The sequence below is a fragment of the Rhinolophus sinicus genome, chromosome 3 (genome assembly GCF_057876585.1).
Source record: "Rhinolophus sinicus isolate RSI-liver-muscle chromosome 3, RSI-T2T, whole genome shotgun sequence".
In the NCBI taxonomy this organism is placed as follows: Eukaryota; Metazoa; Chordata; class Mammalia; order Chiroptera; family Rhinolophidae; genus Rhinolophus; species Rhinolophus sinicus.
Genome location: NC_142503.1, coordinates 570,491 through 590,918, shown reverse-complemented (window position 1 = coordinate 590,918; position 20,428 = coordinate 570,491). Strand labels below are relative to the sequence as shown.

The 20,428-nt window shown below is 59.7% G+C and overlaps 1 protein-coding gene across 9 annotated transcripts in view; it reads left to right on the top strand.

Moving 5' to 3' along the window:
• Positions 1 to 18,101, top strand: part of SLC12A7 (solute carrier family 12 member 7) — a 79,608-nt gene extending 61,507 nt beyond the window's left edge. For 8 of the 9 annotated variants that reach the window (XM_074329131.2, XM_074329130.2, XM_074329133.2 and 5 more), the window contains exons 10-24: positions 532 to 630; positions 1,271 to 1,328; positions 1,863 to 2,037; positions 3,040 to 3,158; positions 3,243 to 3,341; positions 3,494 to 3,613; positions 4,402 to 4,506; positions 5,032 to 5,200; positions 7,114 to 7,309; positions 7,607 to 7,776; positions 8,095 to 8,226; positions 10,744 to 10,851; positions 11,858 to 12,036; positions 15,462 to 15,595; positions 16,535 to 18,101. In XM_074329131.2, coding sequence (XP_074185232.1) covers positions 532 to 630; positions 1,271 to 1,328; positions 1,863 to 2,037; positions 3,040 to 3,158; positions 3,243 to 3,341; positions 3,494 to 3,613; positions 4,402 to 4,506; positions 5,032 to 5,200; positions 7,114 to 7,309; positions 7,607 to 7,776; positions 8,095 to 8,226; positions 10,744 to 10,851; positions 11,858 to 12,036; positions 15,462 to 15,595; positions 16,535 to 16,626 — 1,955 coding nt within the window. In that variant the 3' untranslated portion in view covers positions 16,627 to 18,101. Of the gene's footprint in view, positions 1 to 531; positions 631 to 1,270; positions 1,329 to 1,862; positions 2,038 to 3,039; positions 3,159 to 3,242; positions 3,342 to 3,493; positions 3,614 to 4,401; positions 4,507 to 5,031; positions 5,201 to 7,113; positions 7,310 to 7,606; positions 7,777 to 8,094; positions 8,227 to 10,743; positions 10,852 to 11,857; positions 12,037 to 12,696; positions 12,837 to 15,461; positions 15,596 to 16,534 lie in introns of those variants that run through there. The other variant, XM_088796422.1, reaches the window with a different exon arrangement.
• The last annotated feature ends 2,327 nt before the right edge of the window (positions 18,102 to 20,428 follow it).

Genomic DNA, 20,428 nt, shown 5'->3' with positions numbered 1-20,428 from the left:
GGATTAACCTGGATCCCAGAGAGGACCCGGCCATGTGGGTTAACCCGGATCCCAGAGCGGGACCCGGCCACATGGGTTAACCCGGATCCCAGATGGGGACCCGGCCACGTGGGTTAACCCGGATCCCAGAGAGGACCCGGCCATGTGGGTTAACCCGGATCCCAGAGGGGAGTGAGGCAGGAGCTGGGTGCATCTGGAGGCCAGCTTTGGTTTTGCATCAATGGCGAGTGTCTGGTTTGAGCCTCATTCTGGTCTTGACTGTGACTCAGTTCATGGTGGGGGTGGCTGTCCCTGTGGAGAGCCTGGAGGACATTTGGGGCCTTTCCCCATAGGCCCTGCAGCATCCGTCCCACAGCTGCAGTGAGGCCCGGCTTGGGGACACAGGCCCCAGCAGATGTCTCTTCCAGCTCATTCTTTCTGGCCAAGGTCCTGGCTGCGGTCATCCTAACTCAGCCCCAGAGAGGCCTTGGCCAGTGGGGGTGGCGTTTTCTAGGTTTGCTCAGTAACATGTCAGATCATCTGTTTCCACAGGCATTATGGCGGGCTCGAACCGGTCTGGGGACCTGAGGGACGCGCAGAAGTCGATCCCTACAGGCACCATTCTGGCCATTGTGACCACGTCTTTTATTTGTATCCTTGAAGGGGTCAGGGCATGAGAGGCGCAGGCGCTGGGGAAGGACAGCCCCCGACGCCCCACGTGGCTCGCTGCTGTGCCATCAGCCGCTCTGGGCACGCTTCCCCGGTTCAGGCGAGTTCTGACCACAACATCCGTCTCTTCAAGAGGAACCTGGTCTGGCGTCAACCGCGTGCCAGAAAATAAAACACATACCTGGGCGCCACCTTCACAGTTGGTTATGGGATGTGGTATCGTAAATAAACCATATACAGTAACCACGTTACCACATGCAACATATAACATGTTAGTGACATATAACTATGCGTATCACAGGGTAGTCACACACGTGCACTGGTCACAGTTGCACAGAGCTGTGTGTGTCACTAGCCTGGAGATGCCAGGGAGCCCTTTCTCTCACTGAGGTTCGCCCCTTCTAAGTGAGTGAGCATCTCCAGTCCTGTCCCCGAAGTGGTCACGCTGCAGGCCCAGCATGTCCGCACTGAGCCGAGGCCCGGTCTGTGGACCCAGGCTCAGCAGTGAGGAAGGTGCCTGAGGGGCCCCAGGCAGTGCACCCAGGGTGGGTCCAGGCCCACCTGCGATCAGGGCCCTGCTGCCAGCGCATGGCAGCCACTGCTTCCTTGACACAAGCTGCAGACCTCTCCTGCATTGTGCTTTTTGGAGCTTGCATTGAAGGCGTGATCTTACGAGATAAGTATGTTGGTTTTTATCTTCAACTTATAGAAATTTCTGGGGTCAGCATCAGTTTTCTTAAATAACTTGAGCTTTGAAATGAGATCACCTTGGATTTCACGTGTTGCTTGTGGAGCGGGAAGACCCCACGGCCCTTGTTGAGGTTCTGTTTGGTCTGACCTGAGAGGGGTGGTGCTCTCTTGCTCCCGCCTGGAGCTGGGGACCACAGAGTCACCTCGGGCCCCTACAGAGCTAGGGGTGCAGGAGCTCCTGAGAGAGGCTGTGGGAAACCTCCTGGGCCCTGCTGCTCAGTGGAGGAGCTGTTGCTCGCCAACCCTGCTTGCCTCGGGGTGTGAGGGCCCCTGTGGGTCCCTGACAGTGAGTGAGTGTGGCCACACGAACCCTCGGCTGGGCCGTAGATTCCCTGCTCCTGAGAAAGGACCCTCAGGGAGTAGGACACGTTTGTTCATTGGGTGGGGACAGCGTTATGCGCACTCCGAAGCTGGGGAAACCTTTAGTCTTCAGCTGTTTGGAAAGCCCACCCGCCGGCCCACAGGTTCGGGGAGGCCCTGCAGGGGAATCTGGTGATCGGCATGCTGGCCTGGCCGTCCCCCTGGGTCATCGTCATCGGCTCCTTCTTCTCCACCTGCGGCGCTGGCCTGCAGAGCCTGACAGGGGCGCCACGCCTGCTGCAGGCCATTGCCCGAGATGGCATCATCCCCTTCCTGCAGGTGAGCATGGCGACTACCCACAAGCCTTGGCTGCATCTCTGGCTCCCCTTCTGAGAGTGGGGACCCTCGGGAAGAAACGTGTCCGCAGGTCCCCAGGGTCTGCTCTAGGGCACGGTCTACGTCCCCACCTCTACCCTGGTCTGGTGGAGCAGTTCAGAGGAGCGACGTGAGGGCCTCCACGTCATGTGGGTTGGGCATCTCTCCTCATCGCCCTGTGGGACACTGCCCAGGAATGTCCCACTGTGACGATGATGAGGCCCATGGTTTCCAATTGGGGCTAAAATGCTCTGGAATGAGCTTGAGGCCGTTACTGTGTCAGTGCCCTGGGGCCACCATGGCAAACACCACAAAACAGGCGGCTTAAGGAACACAAGTTGCTTCTCGTGTCTGGATCCGGAAGTCGGAGGTCAGGGCTCGCAGGCTGCTCCCTCCTGCCGCCTCTCCTTGGCGTGAACACGCTGTCTTCTCCCCGTGTCCTCACAAGAACATCCCTCTGTGTGTCTGTGTCCTGATCTCTTCTTTTAAGGACACTGGTCATGTTGCCTCAGGGTCCACTGTAGTGGCCTCATTTAAAGTTCCCTTTAAAGTCCCCAACTCCAAACACAGTCATGTCCTGAGGTGCTGGGGTCAGGACCTCACCACCTGAATTTCGGGGACACAATAACCTTTGTATGTATTGGGCCTCTGGTGTATGACCTTGATGGGCATGGCACCGCGGCCCCAGTGTCTGCTCTTCTCACCTCAGTTTCCTGAAACTGATCCTAGCAGACGCGCGTTTCTTCACCTGTCACGGCTTCTGTCTGTTTGCTCAGGAGGGACGAGGCCATGGAGGGTGCCCTGACCACAGGGACCATGGTGGATGGCATGGCACGTGCCGGCCAGGAGGGCGGGCCATCTGGGAGGTGGCGTCGGCGTCGGCTGTGGTGTCATGGAGCCACTCCCACTCCCCTGCGGTTGGACCTCCCAGCCTGGCCGCCCACCCACGTGTCCGTCTCCCTGCAGGTGTTCGGCCACGGGAAGGCCAACGGGGAGCCCACGTGGGCCCTGCTGCTCACGGCCCTCATCTGTGAGATCGGCATCCTCATTGCGTCCCTGGACAGCGTGGCCCCCATCCTATCCATGTGAGCGGGCATGTGCAGCGGGCGTGTGGGGACCGGACCGTGGGACCTGGGCTGGCCCTTCTGACGCTGCTGTCGGGTCCCTAGGTTCTTCCTCATGTGCTACATGTTTGTGAACCTGGCTTGTGCTGTGCAGACCCTGCTGCGTACCCCCAACTGGCGCCCGCGCTTCAAGTACTACCACTGGTGAGGCACCGCGGGGGTGGGGGTCCCTGTGGGGACGCTTGCCACTGACGGGCGGTGTTGTTCTGGAGGCAGCTGCTCGGATGCTGGTTGGGCGTGGGGGAGGCCGGCGTGTGGGGTGGGTGCCGGCCGCCCCATGACCACACCTCCCACAGGGCACTGTCCTTCCTGGGCATGAGCCTGTGCCTGGCGCTGATGTTCATCTGCTCCTGGTATTATGCCCTGTGTGCCATGCTCATTGCCAGCTGCATCTACAAGTACATCGAGTACCGTGGGTGAGTGCTGGGGCCACGGGGCTGGGCTTCTGGGGTCAGCCGAGTGCTGTGGCAGCGCAGGGGTTGGCTCCCTCTCCCAGGCCCAGGTGCACAGGGACGTCTGGGCACCTGCACGCAGGTGGGAGTGGGGTCACCGCTGCAGCTTGGTCCTGGCAGGCAGGGAGCTGCCATGTCTGCTCTTCACGATTGACTCCACGTTTGCTTCAATACAGCATTAGGTTTATCTGTGTCTTCATGTAAAAGCCATCGTTTTTTAGCATACTTCTTGTTTTTGGAAAGTAAAATCCACTGATGTGTGATGGATTTCAAAATTTCCAGAAACCACACTGTGAAGGACAAAGTTGTGGGCAGCAGTCGCATGTCATGGGAACTGCATCACCGCCCACGGTTCCTTATGGGGTCATCTCCCCTGGCCACCCAGGCCGCCCAGGGGCGGGGGTTGGCGCCTCTGGCCAGGTGGTGGGGTATTGGGGGTTGGGGGGCTGCATAGAGCCCCGCCCCAGCTCTCAGGTGGTGTGGAAGGAGGGCCTGGGGGCTACGACTGCTCACGCTGGCCAGGCCCCTGGGGCCGTCTCTGCCCGGCCACTGCCTGCCCGTCACAGGGCCCCCCACCACATCCTGTCCATGTCCTCCAGTCGGCTCCGACTCCGGTCCCACACAGGCTGCCCCCTCCCCTCTCTCAGCCGGCCTGGAAGGCCCCTCCTCTGTCACAGAAACGCCGAGAGACCCCCCAAGTCAGCTTACTAGGGTGGCTGCAAAGCAGGGCCTCACTGCTGTCCCCTCTGCAGGGCCGAGAAGGAGTGGGGCGATGGCATCCGGGGGCTGTCGCTGAACGCAGCCCGCTACGCTCTCCTGCGCGTGGAGCAGGGTGCCCCCCACACCAAGAACTGGAGGTGAGTGCTCGCCGCCCTCCCCAAGCCCCACCCCCGCCCTCTGAACCCACAGAAGATCTGTTTCTAAAATCAGACCTGCAGAGAGAAGGCATTCCCCTCCTTGTTAAAAGAAAACAGTCTCAGAAGCACCTTCCCTCAGTCCTGGGCTGGTCAGCTGTGTCTGAGCCACTGCCCGGTGCCGGGCTGTCAGCCTGGCCCTGTGGGTGGTGAGGGGGGCGGGGACGAGCTTTCCTAGTGCGGGTTCTGCTGCTGATGGGAGACCAGTTGTAACAGCCCGCAGCCCCTCTTCTCACTTCTGGGAGGGGGTCGGCGGAGGGCTGCCCCTGTGGAAGGGGGGCATCTAATCTGCACTGAAAGCCGCTTGGCCTCCACCCTGCCTTTACCTGGAGGTGAGGGGAGGTGCCTACTGGGGTTCTCGGCCATGGGGCCCCAGGAGGCACCTGACTGTTCACCTGTCCCTGTGTTACCTGTCCACCTGTCGGTGAGCGTGTGGAGAGTTGCCAGGTAACTGCTGTTCCCGCACAGGCCCCAGGTACTGGTGATGCTGAACCTGGACGCTGAGCAGTGCGTGAAGCACCCCCGCCTACTGTCCTTCACCACGCAGCTCAAGGCGGGCAAGGGCCTGACCATCGTGGGCTCCGTGCTGGAGGGGACCTACCTGGACAAGCACACGGAGGCCCAGCAGGCCGAGGAGGTGGGTGGGCGCGTGGGCTGGGACTGAAGACGGAGGGGCTGGGGGCCAGGCCGTTTCTGCTGGGCCGCACACAAACGTCTTCCATGTGCGATGCCCCAGACACAGTGCTGTGTGCTGTGCCATCACCCACCTCGAAGACGACCTAAGTGGTCTTTGAATTTGAAATGTGCTGAAGAGCCCCCATCCCCACCCCCAACGTGCGATGCTCAGGCCTTAAAGAGACAGTGCCAGTTTCGCCCAGGAAGGTGTAGAACCTGGTGGTGAGAGCCATTTAGCTCGAACCCTGGAAAAGTCCTCGCACGGACAGGTTCCTCCAGAGCCCTCGCGAGGGCCCAGCTTCTGTGCTGTTTGCATCCACATTCCAGATCTCTGCATGGTGGCCTTAGGCCCCTGTGCCTCCGGTTTGCCTGCTCAGAGGCTCTGAGTTCTTGGCAAGGGGGAGGGCGTAGTCTAGCCTCTGTATGAGTGTCCTGAGGTGGCCGTAACAAGTGACCACACATGGGGGACCGACGACAACAGGTTTATCTTCTCCCAGTTCTGGGGCCAGAAGTCCAAAATCAAGGTGCCGGTCACACCCCCTCCCTAGACTCTGGAGGGGCACCTTCCTGCCTCCTCCAGCTGCTGGGGCTCCCGGCGTCCCTGGGCTGGTGGCCGCATCACCCCAGTCTCTGCCTCTGGCTATATGGCTTCTCCTGTGTTTCTGTCTTTCCTGTTATAATATAAGGACACATGTCACTGGATTCAGGGCCACCTGGGTGACCCAGAAGGGTCTCCCCATCTCAGCCTTGTCTTACTCCCATCTGCAAAGACCCTTTTTCCAGATAAGGCCACGTTCACAGGTTCTCAGGATCAGGATGTGGACGTATCTCTTGGGCCCACCATTAACCCACTATAGTCTGTCCTCTGGCCCCCAAATCCACATCTGCCTTACATGCAAAGTGCGTTCATATCATACCAACATCCTCCCAAGTCCCAACCCATTCTGACCGTCCAGAATGTCATCTAGCTACCAGCTGCTCAGAGGTCCCAAATCTCATCTTCCATGTCACCTGAACCGGATATTGGTGAGACTGGGGGTGAAGTCCACCCTGGGGCAAAATACCTCTGTGCACAGACCTGCACACTCAGAAAACAGGTGTCTGTTCCCAAGTGCGATGTGGGGTAGAGACATTCCCATTCTAGGGGGCAGACATCCGTGGTGTCGATGGGTCACTGTCCCAAGGGAGTTGAAATCCAGTGGGCATCCCGTTTGGTGTAGGGACCCGGGAATGCTTCTCTGTGGCTCCCAGCTCCACCCAAAAGGGGGCCCGGGCCTGGCTACTGGCTGGTCCGCGTGGCCAGCGAAAAGACCGTTGTCCACACATAGTGGTGCTCTGATGGAAGGCGTGTTGGTCACTGCGTGTCAGGCGTCCCCCTCCTGGTGGGGGATGGAGCGGGCAGGAACTGCACACCGCGGGGCGTGTGGTACATGCCTAGTATTTCATCCCTGAACCCGGAAGCATCACAGTCTTCCTTAGAAGAAGTTAGATTTGACATGTTCTAGCGAGGTTTTCCATAAACCAGATGTTTAACACAGGCCCTGAAAGGTCCCAGTGAACCGGGGGAGGTTTTGGCACGATGTAGATCATCTTCAAAGAACCGCGTGGAATTGTGTGCAGAGCAACGACTGTTGCCCGTCTCCTGCACATGCACACGCACAGGTGGTCCCCTGGAGCTCACGCCAGGTCCTGAATTCAGGCCCCAAAGGCACCACCTGCCCTGTGCCGCTGGCCTTACTCCGAGGCAGTGACGTCAGGGTGGGGTCTGCCCAGTGCCACCGGCACCCCTTGTGGTGGGTAGTTGGGTGGGGCTGGCACATCGCGCTCCCACTTGAGCCACGGGAGCTGTGGCGCTGACCCCTGGCCTCTCTGCAGAACATCCGGTCCCTGATGAGCGCTGAGAAGAGCAAAGGCTTCTGCCAGCTGGTGGTGTCCTCCAACCTGCGGGATGGCATGTCCCATCTGATCCAGTCGGCCGGCCTGGGGGGCATGAAGCACAACACGGTGCTCGTGGCCTGGCCAGAGTCCTGGAAGGAGGAGGACAACCCCTCCTCCTGGAGGAACTTTGTCGGTGGGTCGCGTCTCCTCTGGCCCGAGAGCTGTTCCCCAAAGGCCCTCTGGGCCCAGCCGTGCTGTTTCACCTAAAAAGAAAGGCAAAGGCCATTTTAAAGCCTTGGGAGCCTTGAGCCACCCTTTTCCCTTCTCCCGCCATGTCCTCCAGTTTGGCCATCACTGTGGAGGTGCCCAGCTCAGCCACCTGTGCCCGTGCCACCTGTGGAGTTGCAGATGGAGCGAGGGCCACCCTGGGCTTTGTGGGGACTCTCGCATTGGCTGCTGTCCGGCTGACCCATGTGCTTCCTTTCTACAGACACCGTCCGCGACACCACGGCGGCCCAGCAGGCCCTGCTGGTGGCCAAAAACGTGGACCTATTTCCACAAAACCAGGAGCGCTTCAGCGATGGGAACATCGATGTGTGGTGGATCGTGCACGACGGGGGCCTGCTCATGCTGCTGCCCTTCCTGCTGCGGCAGCACAAGGTGGGCGGGGCACGCGGGGTGGGGCCGGGACTGTGGGCGGGGTCATGGGCGACATTAGGTGGACGCGGCATGTGCGGGAGGTGGGGACGGGGATGTGGGCGGGGTCATGGCAACAGGTGGGCGGGGCACGTGGGGTGGGGCCGGGACTGTGGGCGGGGCATGGGTGGGGACGGGACTATGGGCGGGGTCATGGGCAACATTAGGTGGGCGGGGCACTGCGGGAGGTGGGGGTGGGAGGGGGCTCACGGGGTGGGGTGAGGCGCGTGGGGGTGGCGGCCCTGTGGGTGGACCCTGGGACCTCATGCAAGGCCTCCCCAGGTGTGGAAGAAGTGCCGGATGCGCATCTTCACGGTGGCCCAGGTGGACGACAACAGCATCCAGATGAAGAAGGACCTGCAGACGTTCCTGTACCACCTCAGGATTAGCGCCGAGGTGGAGGTGGTGGAGATGGTGAGGGCGCCGGCGTGGGCAGGGGTGCCGGTTCCAGCAGGTTCCCGCCACCCGGTGCTGACACGGGCCCTCAGCATGGTTGTCACATGAGGGTGGGCCCTGCTCCTCACCACCCACTGGGCTCCCAATTCAGCATCTCACATCCTTCCTGCGGTCTCTGTCTCAGGACCTTGTGCTGTACTTGCTCCTCTGCACTGTGATGGTTTCTCTTTCTTCATGACCTTGACAGTTTAGAAGGGTCAGGGGTTTGGTAGAATGTCCCCCAGATCATGTCTGATGGTTTTCTCGTGGCGGACGGGACTTAGTTTATGGAGAACCTCAGGGGGGCGCGCCCTCCCCACTGTGTCCTGTAAGGGAGACGTGGCATTCCACCCCTCATAGGACCTGTGGCCCCGCAGGCATGGGACCTGTGGCCTCTGCTGTGAAGTCGCAGTGGTTCCTTCTCCAGACTCTGCTCTGGAAGTGTGTCCCCGAGTCCCCAGGTGCAGGAGGGGGACTGAGCTGTCGGGATCTCCATGTGTGTCAGTGCATCTGTGTGTGTGTGTCTCACACTCCTTTGCACTTTGGGTTGTTCACTACACTCTTCATTGTGTTGCTTGCACTGCCCGGCTTTGGCTGCGGGGACATCTTCCGGTGGCTCCCGCGTCCTTTTGCTGTTCCCCATCCTGTAATCATCCATCGGCTTTTGCTGTCCATGTTCAGGAATCTCATACAGTTTTAAATTATCTGAAGCCAAATGGAATTAAGGTGCAAATGGTTTTGCCCCCATTTGAGGAGGGTACTGAGGTGTGGAGTCAGTGTCACAATTTTGCAAGAACTAGTTATTTCCAAGCCACTGGTCTTACTCAGCTTTCCAAGTGGGTAGCTGGTGCCATGTATTGAACGATAACGTTCAAATCTACAGCCCTCCTTGATCTCACTCACGATTGCTAATTAGGTTTAAGTGGAAAGCGTCTGTGGTGTTACGGACGTAGTGGTGTTTCCTTTGTGAAAGTGAGAGCCGGCCTCCTGCCCTCAGCTGCCCTGCTGGCTCTCCTGTCGGAGGAGATGGGTCCTGTGAGGAGAAGACCTCAGCCAAGTTAGGTCCTTCTGTCTGGGGGTGTGTGCAGGGTCCCGCCTTCCTCTCCTGCAGTTTCTGCATTCCTCTCAAGGCTGGCCTCCCCCTCCAGGGCACCGCAGGACACACACATGCCGGATGCTGTGTCACATGGCCTCACAGAGAGCCAGGGGCCGGGGTGTCACCTGCAGCCCCATGCTTGGGGCTCTAGAGTCCTCAGGAGGCAGATACCCACAGGGAGCTGAGGGCCATGGGCTGCAGGGAGTGTGAAAATGAATGAGGAGATGGGAAGCCAGTGGCCAGAGGCTGAAATTGAACCATAAAGAATCAGGGCCCCTGATAAGGAAGGAGGTCCTTCCAGCCAGCAAGATTCAGAAAAGCCCGTTGAGTGAGCTTGGCAGCTTTGCTGAGACTTTTCTCTAAAATGAGGAGCTATCATTGAGGGCACCAGGGAAGTAAGAATAAATGGGCTTTCAGTGAATGGACTCAGCGCCTGAGCCAAAGCCCCTCACTGAGTGAGGGTCAGTGCCTCCCGGCCATCCGCGGCCGGCCGGCCACAAGGTCTTGCCTCCTGGATGCTGATGTTGCAGCCTTAAGTACTAGAAATGGGGGGCTTTTTTTTCTGTACGTGGTATGATTTACATACCAGGAAAACCCAAGGAAATAAACATTTTATTCAGTAAAATTTAGTAGAGTGAGCTGATAAAAAAAATAATGCGTAAAAGTTAATTTTCCCGCCTAGTGACTCACGAGAAAGTGTCAGGGAATGATGCCCAGCTTACGGGGCGGCTGGGCGGCATAGAGCTCCACGGCGGCCCTGTGGGCGGCATTCCCAGGGCTGAGGGGTGGTGCATGTGGGGGTCACAAATCCCGCCCAGGGACGGGGGGACCCAGTGTCACCCACTGAGGGACAGGCCAGGTCGGGAGAGGACAGCTCTGGTCAGCGGGCAAATGACAGATTTCCCCTGCACTGGCAGCCGGCTCTCCTGGGCACAGAGAGCAACTCCTGCTACTTCTGAGATTGTCCCTCACACGGGGCTGTGTGCTCGTAGCCGCAGCTGGGCAGGGCCCTTGTCCAGAGCCCTGGACAGTGCGCTGGCTCAGCTGCTGCTGGTTTTCCTCCTCATGGCGGCTCGTGCATTAGTGAGCGTGGGCGCTAGGAAGGGCCATGGGCGGAGGGGGGAGTGTGTTTAGTTGTGAGGGCTGTCGCACACTCACACGCTTCTGCACACACGCTCACATGGTCACCCACGTACGTGCTCATACCCCCTCATGTACACATGCACACAGGAGGACGCATGTGCTCACACACGCGCACACACGCTCACCCTCCCAGGGAAGGGGGGAGGAGCCCGGCAGCTGTTTTTGAGCAGCTGCCCAGACACGGAGTGAAGCGGGTGATGTGGTGAAAACACACTGTTTTGCACATTGACTGACTTCTGTGCCCTGGAACCTTCCAGGGTGAGAGTGACATCTCCGCGTTCACCTATGAGAAGACGCTACTCATGGAGCAGAGGTCGCAAATGGTGAAGCAGATGCAGCTCTCCAAGACCGAGCGGGAGAGGGAGGTGCGTGGGGGTGCGGCGCCCTGCGGCGGAGGCGGGAGGCGGCACAGGTGTGGCACAGGACCCTTTGCTCCCCAGCCCCACGGCGCTGTTGGGACGGGGTCTGTCGTCACCTGGAGCCTGTCCCGACAGCCCTGGTTTTGTGACCAGCCGGTGGCCTTCTACCTCCTCGCCCGTGACCACTGCCCTCACCAGCCTCTGGGCCCCGTCCAGGCCGGGCCAGGGGCTGGGTCACGCCAGTCCCACACATGCAGTCTTATTTCAGACGGGTCCCAGCTGTGCACAGCCCCTCGCCTCTTGCGTCATCTCCTGCTCGAACCCCCACGGCCACCCTCCTGCCCCTCCATCCTCCAGCCAGCAGCCACGGAGCCTCCGAGAGCTGACTTGTTAACCCCTCCCTAGGCTCCGTGGCCCAGCAGCCTGGCACAGCCCTGCCCTGAGCCCCTCATCCCCAGGCCTCCCCCATCTCCCTCTGGCCGTCGGGCAGCACCGCCTTCGCACACAGGCGTCCCGGGTGCTTTGTGTAACCGAATCTCCCTCCTCCCACACCCATCCCCAAACTCCGTGGTGCTTACCACATACCCCAAACATGCACTCCCTGGTGGGCCCTCTGCTGTTGATGGATAGGTGGATGGATGGATAAATGGATGATGGGTGGTGGATGGAGGGATGGGGGTGGATGGATATATGGGTGGAGGAGTGAATGTCCCCTTGAGTCAACATGGAGGTCTGGGTCTTTTCTCGGTGGCTTTCAGAGGCAAGGCAGGAGGAGAGAGAGAAGGAAGCGATGAGTTTGATTTGGAAACCCAAGAGGAAGGGGACTGACCAGGGGAGGGGGCGGCTCTGGGGTCCCATGTGGGAGGCTGTTCAGGGATCCTCAGGTCCGGTTGGTCGCGAGCCCCTGTTGGTCCTATGGGCCAGCGTCTTCCTGCCTGTGCTTGCTGCCTCCCGGCGGGACTTTGGAGACCTGCTGTGGTGAGTCCCGTCGCTGCCCCTGCCCTCCCCCCAGGCTCAGCTAATCCACGACCGGAACACCGCGTCCCATTCTGTGGTGGCTGCCAGGACCCAAGCCCCGCCCACGCCAGACAAGGTGCAGATGACCTGGACGAAAGAGAAGCTGATCGCCGAGAAGTATAAGAACAAAGACGTCGGCATATCCGGGTTCAAAGATCTCTTCAGCCTGAAGCCGTGAGTGTCAGCCTATGGGCCCCGGTGGCAGGTCCTGGCTGCATTGAGCCAACCCCCTTCCCTGCCTGTCACAGCAACACAGCTGCAAGCTGGCAGGCCTGGGAGGGTAGGGGACCTGCCCAAGGACCACACTCCTTTCAGGGCCAGCTAGCCGGGCCCTGGCTGTGTCAGTCGTGAAGCCGGCCTGTCTGAGCTCTTGGTGGGTCTCACAGCAGCTAGACGTTAGGGCTCCTAGATGGATCGGGACTCCCAGCTTGGTCCCCGCTGACGGCCAGGCTGCCGCCATGGCCAGCAGCCTGTCCACCTGCCTTGGCTTCCGTCCGTGCTGTTGAGCTGAGAAGCCCCTGGGCTGGCAGAGGGGCCCATGGCACGGCGTGACTGCGCCCGGCCGGGGAGGGGTCCTGGGATGAATCCTAGTTTTACAGCCCTGGGTCCTGGGACAGGACAGCAGCGTGGCTTCTCCTGGGGTCTTCAGTGACCTAGACCCTAAAGCCCAGATTGTCAGAAAGGGACCGGGGGCTTTCTGGGGCCCCAGGGGTGAGACCCTCCTCGTGAAGAAGGACCAAAGTAGGCCAGGAAAGGGCAGCGGGGGTGGGCCCGTGGTGAAGTGTGCGTCGCGGTCACTGAAGTAACGTGCTCTTTGTTTTCTCTCCCATGTAGAGAATGGGGAAACCTGTAAGTCGCTCGCGTGGTTTAGGACACCTCTTAGCCTGCTTGCTGCCCATGCCCAGCCCCTCGCGAAGCGCGTGTGCATGATTGCGTGTGCACGTGTCCTGTGATGCATGCGTGTCCGTGTGCAGGCGGAGCTTGCCCGCACTGCTGTGGCTCGCAGTTTAGTTGCTGTTTAGTTGGCTCTCCTTGGTTCAGAGCGGCTCATGGCACATCCGCGAGGTTCATTCTCTAAACACCCCATGAGAGCAGAGATCGGGCGGCTGGTCCTGAGCCGCTCTGACTGGAGAGTGTGTGCTTCTGTCGCAGCTGGTTGGTTCTTCCACATCCCTCGGCCGAGGCGTTTTGATAGAAAGCCAGTTCTGCAGGGCCAGCCTCTCCTGTGTCCCCTGGCCTGGAGGACACTGCCGTCCTTTAACCCCCGTGTGAAAGGGGATGTGGGTGAATTCTGTGTGCGGTCAGGCTGGGGCTTAGTCCCACGGCCAGGGGGCCAGGGGGCCAGGGCGATGGCCAGGCCGGCCACGGGAGGGCAGGACCCTGAGGTTGCGGTTGGTCCACCCATCCCTCCCCTGTTCCCCAGCCTAGGGCAGCGCTGGGGACCAGTGGTTGCACTTCCTTTTTTGGCCCCCGAGCCTGAGTTAGTCACACATCGAGGACAAGGGACAATGCTGATTCATTGAGGGAGCAAACGGATGGACGTGTCGAGAGACTGTGCGGGGGGGCATGCAGGGGTCTACTTTCTGCTGTTTGTCCATAAGTTTAAAAGTAACCCTGCCATAAAGTCTGTAAATTAAACAAAAACATGTAGACACAGGAATAGAGTCTCTCCCTAAACCATGGGCTGACGGAGAACCCCTGCTCCCACACGGCCACGAGGGCTCAGGTCGGGCTCCACACACCTGTGCCCCCAAGCCCTGAATTGAGCAGGGTCGGAGTTTGGACCCTTGCAGGCAGGGAAACTCAGAAGAAAGTGACCCAGAAAGGGGCTGTTTCATGCCCTGAACTAAGTGTGCAGACCGACGTTGCCCAGGGCCTACTCCCATCTGCCCCACGTGTGGCTAGGCTGAGGGAAGCTTCTGGAAGGTGGGGAGGTCAGCCCACATCTGACATGCGTGACGTACCGTGGGGTCCTGCTGGGGTGTGTTGTGCTGTCTTCCTCTGTTTCCTCTGTCCTGCTCCGAGGCCACGGGAGCCGGGGACCGGAATACCCAGTTTGCCCCAGGGGTCCCCACCCCCAGCTCCAGCTCCCAGCCTCCAGACCCTGTTGCGAAGCTTTTCTCCCTGTGGCAGAGTCTGCGTGTTTCTGATTCATGGCCAGCTGTTAGTTTGTGCACCTCTGACCCCAACGGGGGCTCATTGCCCTGGAGCCACGGGCCCTTCCAGACCCAAACGTCCGATTTCATGATCATGTGTGCTCTCAAACTTTTCATCTTAAGAGATCCTTTAATGGCTCACACGTGTTCTGGAGCTGTTGCTGTTTATGCACACGGCTGATTATGTTCTCTCCAGGCGGCTCATTCATGGTTCTCACGAGGAAGGATCCCTGTTGTGCCACAGACAGAGACCCAATCTGTAATTTTGTCAGACAGAATTGCAGGGCAAAAATAAAGGGCCCGGGTCCCTGTTTCCACCTGGTGATTGGTGGTGATCACCGGATTTATTTGCCTTAAGGGTGGAGTTGACCAGAGGGTGTGGCCTCATCTGTCCTGCAGGCCTTTCTCTGCGCCCTCATGCGTAGCCTCTGTCAGGCCTGTCCCTCTTGTGTCTGGGGCACGGGGGACCTTGTAGAAGGGCTGGCTGTGGATTTCCTGTGCGTGACCCCACAATCGGCAGTGGGCTGGAGCTTCCTGCACAGGGAGATGCAAATGCTTTGAGGAGGGCGGGGCTCCTAGACGTCCACCGCTGGTGCTTCCTGGAGCGCAGTTCCTGAGGTGGGAGCCGGGGCAGTGGGGTCTGCAGGTTCCCGGGTACCTGGGTCTCAGTCTCCTCAATTGGACTTGGCTGGGGCCCTCTCTTGGGGGCCACTGCTAGACCCAGGCTGCCCGAGACACTGGCAGCCCAGTGGGCGTTGTGCCCACTGTTGGGCTTGGAGAACCAGGTGGTCAGTGAGGGCGGGGGCCATGTCTGGGTCTCTGGGCACTGCCAGCTCTTGACTTTCAGCCATAGCCGAGAGCGCCAGCATCTGGGAGGGCCGAGAGCTAGGTGGCTTCTCAGGGGCTGCATCTTGGCCAGGATATCCAGCTCTTGTCACAGGACCTCAGACCACAGGGTGGAGGGACCTGGTTCTTCACCATCTCTGGGGTCTCTTCGGACCCCATCCCGTGTGAGTGAGCAGCTGCCGTGTGCACTAGGTTTAGTGGACTCACGACAGATGGAGTACGGCCCCAACACCAGGGTCCCAGGCGCAAGCAGCTCAGAGCCGGTGCTTGTGTGAGCACCTTTCTGTGCCCGGACAGCTAGTTCGCCGCCAAAGCCCTCGTTCGCCTGTGCGGACAGCTGCTCGTAGACTAGAAGCTTAGCAGCAGTAGTAGTGCTGAGTGTGAAGTGTTTGGAGGCTGTGGCCCTCAGCTGCTCAACAAGTCCCCTCGGTTCCCGTCACGATTGTCCCGTGGGGCCTTTGTGGCGGTGATTCCGTGAGAACCTGGATTGGCTTTCACCCAGCCCTGGGCAGCGGAGTGACGTGGGCAGGTGGGGTTCAGACCCAGCTGGTGCCCAGCCTCACAGTCGGGGTGCAGAGTGACCGTCTTTCCCCACAGGAACCAGTCGAATGTCAGGAGAATGCACACGGCCGTGAAGCTGAACGGGGTCGTCCTGAGCAAGTCCCAGGACGCCCAGCTGGTGCTGCTCAACATGCCCGGCCCCCCCAGAAACCGCCAAGGAGACGAGAACTGTATCCTTTTCTGGGCGCTGCCCTGGGGGGCAGGTGACGTGGGCGTTGGGCTCTGAGCAGCCACCTGGCTGACTCCTGTCCTCGCATTTTGCTGCGGCCCCATGGGGCACGTGTGCGTGACTGTCTCTGGGACCAGCTGAGCTTGGGGCGACCGGGTCCACGGGGCGTCTGCTGAAGGTCCGCTCGGAGCCTTCTCAGCACCTCTCCTCCAGGCCCCTTAATCACCTTTCTGTTCATCAAGCCCGTGTCCCCACAGGGGCCCAAGGCCCCTCCTGGTGGGTGAGGGTGTCCAGCATGGAGTGGGAAGCTGTGACCTCAGGTCACACATACTAGGCATGACCTCAGAGTTCACAGGTCAGCCCTGTCCCCAACTGGGCTCCCAGCCCCCAAATGTGCATCAGCCACCCCGTGCTGCATGGGGCGGGTCCCCACACAGGCTCCTGGCTGCCTAGTGACATGTAGCTAGGGGGCCATGCTCCAGGGTTCAGCCCCGCCCTCCCCTGGGGGATCAAGGGGCAGGTAGAGACATCAACAGCCAGGTTGTCAGGTTTAAGCCTCAAACTGCCGACAGCCTTAGGGACTTACGCTTTGATGACCAGGACCTGCAGGCCTGTCTGGGTGTCGGGCTGTGGACACGTCCGCCAGGCACATCGCTCCCCTGTGTCTGTACCCAGAGCCCAACGTGGGCTGGGGTCCCCTCTAGGTTCCTGGTCAGGTGGGGGGGCCTTGGGTGGGGCCGGGTCGGTGCTGCAGGCTGCTCGCTGGGGCCCCCTGCCCTGGCCCCCCCACCCTGGGGCCTGGCTCTCCCTGACTCGGTCCTCATCCTCTTCCTCAAACCGAGTCTGAACGACACGGGACCCTGAGGAAGTCAGTCGCTCTCTTCAAGCTTTGGGCTACATGTCCGGCGGGTTGGCTGTGGCCTTAACTCACCTGCCCCAGACATGGAGTTCCTCGAGGTCCTGACTGAGGGGCTCAACAGGGTGCTTCTGGTCAGGGGCAGCGGCCGGGAGGTCATCACCATCTACTCCTAGCGCACGGCCGCCCCGGCAGCGCGCTGGGCGGGCCTGGGGGCCGTGCCACGCACACACTGCCCCTGGCCTGACCTGCTGGCGTGGTTTGCTACAGAAGTTTCTAGAATACCACCGGGCTCTCCAGTCCAGGCTGAGAGCCAGTGCATGACTGAAAAGGTTTCCTCAAGTCTGAGGGGAGATGGGATGCCCTGGGTGCTCCGTGTGCTCCTGAGGGGACGCGGGGGACCGGGACACAGCTGTCCGTCTCGTGACGGCCATGCACTCAGCCTCGGGATTGTAGAATTAAGTCTCCTTGGCTGCACCTACCCAGTCTGTTGTGGCAGTCACATGTCCGTTCTGACCCTTGGGCCATTAGGGTCCGTTTATGAAGGTGAAAGGTCAGCCCCCAGTGAGGGCTCAGTAACGGTTCCTTGGTCAGCCCCCAGCTGTCTGTTCCTTTGAATATCGTGTGTGTGTGTGTTTCCCTAAATTAAGGCAGAAAACCGAGCTCTGCCCACACCCTCGTCCCCACGCTCAGCCGGTGGCCTTGATCAGGTGCCCACCTGGTTGGGGACATCTGGGAAGGGAACCCAGTTGATCGGGAGCACGGGGTGGGTTACCCAGCTGGGTTTGTGCTCCAGATGGGAGCCTGCGAGCGGCTGTGTCCTTTCCTGAGCCCCGGCAGGCCCATCCCAGCGGTGTGGTGTTGGGGGGTGTGGAGCAAGCTCTCTCCCCACCTCCAGAACCGCACGCACACCGCGCCATTCCATGTGACTCGCACTCGATCCTTTGGCCTCCGTGTCCCCACTTCATGTCCCGGGGGACTGGGGGGGGCAGGGGCGCACAGGGCACTGAGCTATCTGCCTGAAGCTTGTGTCTGTCCCACTGCAGGTAAGGGACGGTGACAGCCTTTTAGGGCAGGCTTTGCACTTGACCTTGTGGTCTTTCTGCTGGTGATTTTGGTCACATGCACTGTTGATGCTGCAGTAACGGTGCCCCACTTTCTGTTGGGCTTATTTACTTGTCTAAACACCTAGGCATGTCAGTGCTAATAAAGTCCACAAAGATTGTGTCTGTGCAAGAGGCTCAAACAGCCTTGCCCTTGGCCTTCTCTGGCTTCCATGGGCATTTCAGGAATTGGCTCGGGCCGCGGATTTCATGTTGGGCAAAGGTTAAGTGTGTGCTTCCAAACGTTTCTGAGGAGCCATTGTGCAGCCTGGAGGGCCAGCCTCGCGGTCTGAGTGACCACTGGCCAGAGCGTGTGCCAAACAGCCGCAGCTGGGCTAGGGGTGGGGGCCGGCACGTCCTCCTGGCCTGGTTCAGCACGGAGTGGCCTGTGCCTGCCCACCGTGTCTGTGGTCTCAGCACCACGCAGCCTTTCCACACTGACCTTTGTGTAACTAACTGCAGCCAGTTAAGGTGGATTTCATGTTTTCCTTTTACAGGTTCTTTGTATGATTTTTGTTAGTAGAAGAATAAAATGCTTTAAAATCTGAGTATGTTGAAGGATCTCATGGGTCTTATTCAGAGTAAAAATTAGACAATTGCAGAAAATGCCCCTATGCCTTTGTTCTCTTGGAGGAGTTTGCTGAAACGACCCTATAAATGGAATCAGCAAAGAAAATCTGTGATTAGAGGGGACCCCTTTAATTATTGCAATACACAGGCTCACACTGAGAGCACCTCCAAGGGGACCACACCCCCAGGTGTGGGTGAACCAAGGAAAGGGAGGAGGGCAAGTGCTCAGAATGTGGCGAAATCAGAACCCTCTGGTGGTGCCGGTGGGAATGTGAGGTGTGGCTGCTGTGGAAATAGTTGCAGCTCCCGACGTGCTCAGTTGCCGTGTGACCCAGCAGTTCTGTTGCTGGGTGGACGCCCAGAGAAATGCTCAGCCGCATAAACTTGCACACGCATGTTCATAGCAGCCAAAATGTGGGGACAGCCCAGACACCCAGCAGTTGATAAACAGCTGAACAAAACACGGTAAACACTCGCTGGGATACAATTCAGTCATTCTGACAGTCACAGGCCACATGTTACCCACTTACGAAGTGTGCGAAATAGGCGAGTTAAGAGGCAAAGGCAGTTGCTGGGCTGTGAGCACAGGGCACCTTTTGGGTGTGAAGATGTCCTATAATGGTGGTGGAGTTTGCAGCCTATGAGTGTGACAACAGAGGCCGCTGCACGCACGCAGGTGTGTGAAGCTGTTCGCTAGCGTGTCTCCTTGGGCCCTGGGCAAGGTAGACATAGTCACTGCTGGAGCGTGACCCAGAGAGCACAGCGTCCTTCAGTCCCCACTGGGTAAGTGTGGGCTGTGCCCGGGGCACTCACACCCATGACCTAGAGCACAGGGGCCTGCCCTTGGGGGTCACGGGAGTGGAAATAACCAGGCCCCACAAAGGGCTGGCAGATAATCGAGGGAGGACTTGGTGGGTCCCAGGTCCTCACTCGGCCATGTGCCCATGGGCACCTACGCGTCAGGTCCTGTGGCCCAGCCATTTGGGCATGTGGTCAGCACAGCTTAGAGCCCGTAGGCTTTGGGCAGCGTGGCACCTTCTTGCAGGTCAGTGCTGAGGAAAAATCACAACGCACTGTTTCCCAAACTGATAAAACCACAGACCGCCCTCGCCCCACTGACCTCTCCGCCTTTGAGGCCTCCTGCTGCAGAGAACACACTGGAACATTTTGGGTGGAGAGGGGCCTGGCATCCAGGCAGAAGCCCAGAAGGGGGGGTGGCGATCGCACCCCTGACCTCGTGGACAAGGCCCCCTGTGCAGCATGAGCAGTGACCTTTGGGGAGGCAGCATCAACCATGTGAGTGGGAGGAAGCCCTGACCAGATGTTGGGCTGGGAGGAGAGTGAGGGTCAGTCGGAGTGGAGAGACCCTCCTGGCAGAGGCACCCACCACAAAGGCCCTGAGCCGGGCAACCTGAGGGCAGAGGGGTGCCGGGTGGAGGCAGGGCCGCATGGGTCCTGGGGCTGCAGGAGCCCTGCCTCTGGTTTGACGGAGGAGGCTGGTCTGCTGTAGAGCTTGCTGGACAAAGTGAGGTCAGCAGGGCGGAGGAGGCAGGGTGGGGGCTGGAGAGCTGCCAGGTGTGCTACTATGTGTCACGAGGTCACCAGCAGCAACAGCCTCTGGTCTGTTTGCCGGCGTCCCACTGCACTTAGGAATTGTTCTTAAAACCGGGGTCTGAGGTCAGAGGCTGCAGTTCAGGCCCCGCCAAACTTCCATGCCCGCTGGTCAGCGGAGCGCCTACCTGAGGGCAGACAGGTGTGCTGGGACTAACTAAACAAGGTCCCCGAATGTGGGACTGGGTGCAAGAGCTCTGCACACTGAGAAACGGACACGGCTCGGGATGACACGCATTTCTGTACAACCCTGAGCAGGGTGTGATGCCTGTGCAGGATTCATGCGTGTGCATGGAGTGTGGACATGTTCCCACGAGAGGGCGCTCTGCCCCTGGGCCAAGCATGCACGAGCTGAGCTGAAATACCTGGAAACCAGGTGAGTTCTCTGGCCGAGAGACCCCGAGGACGCCCCAGTTTGCCCTGCATGTGGCTTCCGCTCACAGGGAGACACCTGTTCCTCAGAAATCCCGAGGGGGATCACATGGCCGTGAACGGGGTGTGAGGGCTACAGGGAGGAAGAGGAGACAGCAGCGAATGGTGCAGCGGCTTCTCCAGTCTCATTAGAGAGCCCAGTGTCTCCATGTAAACCTTGGTCTGTGCAGCCCCAGACAGTGGCTCCAAGTGTCCCCTTATCATGAACCCGATTTGGGGCTTAGGTTTTGGGCTTTTTGGTTTTCCTTTTAGTGCAGTAAAG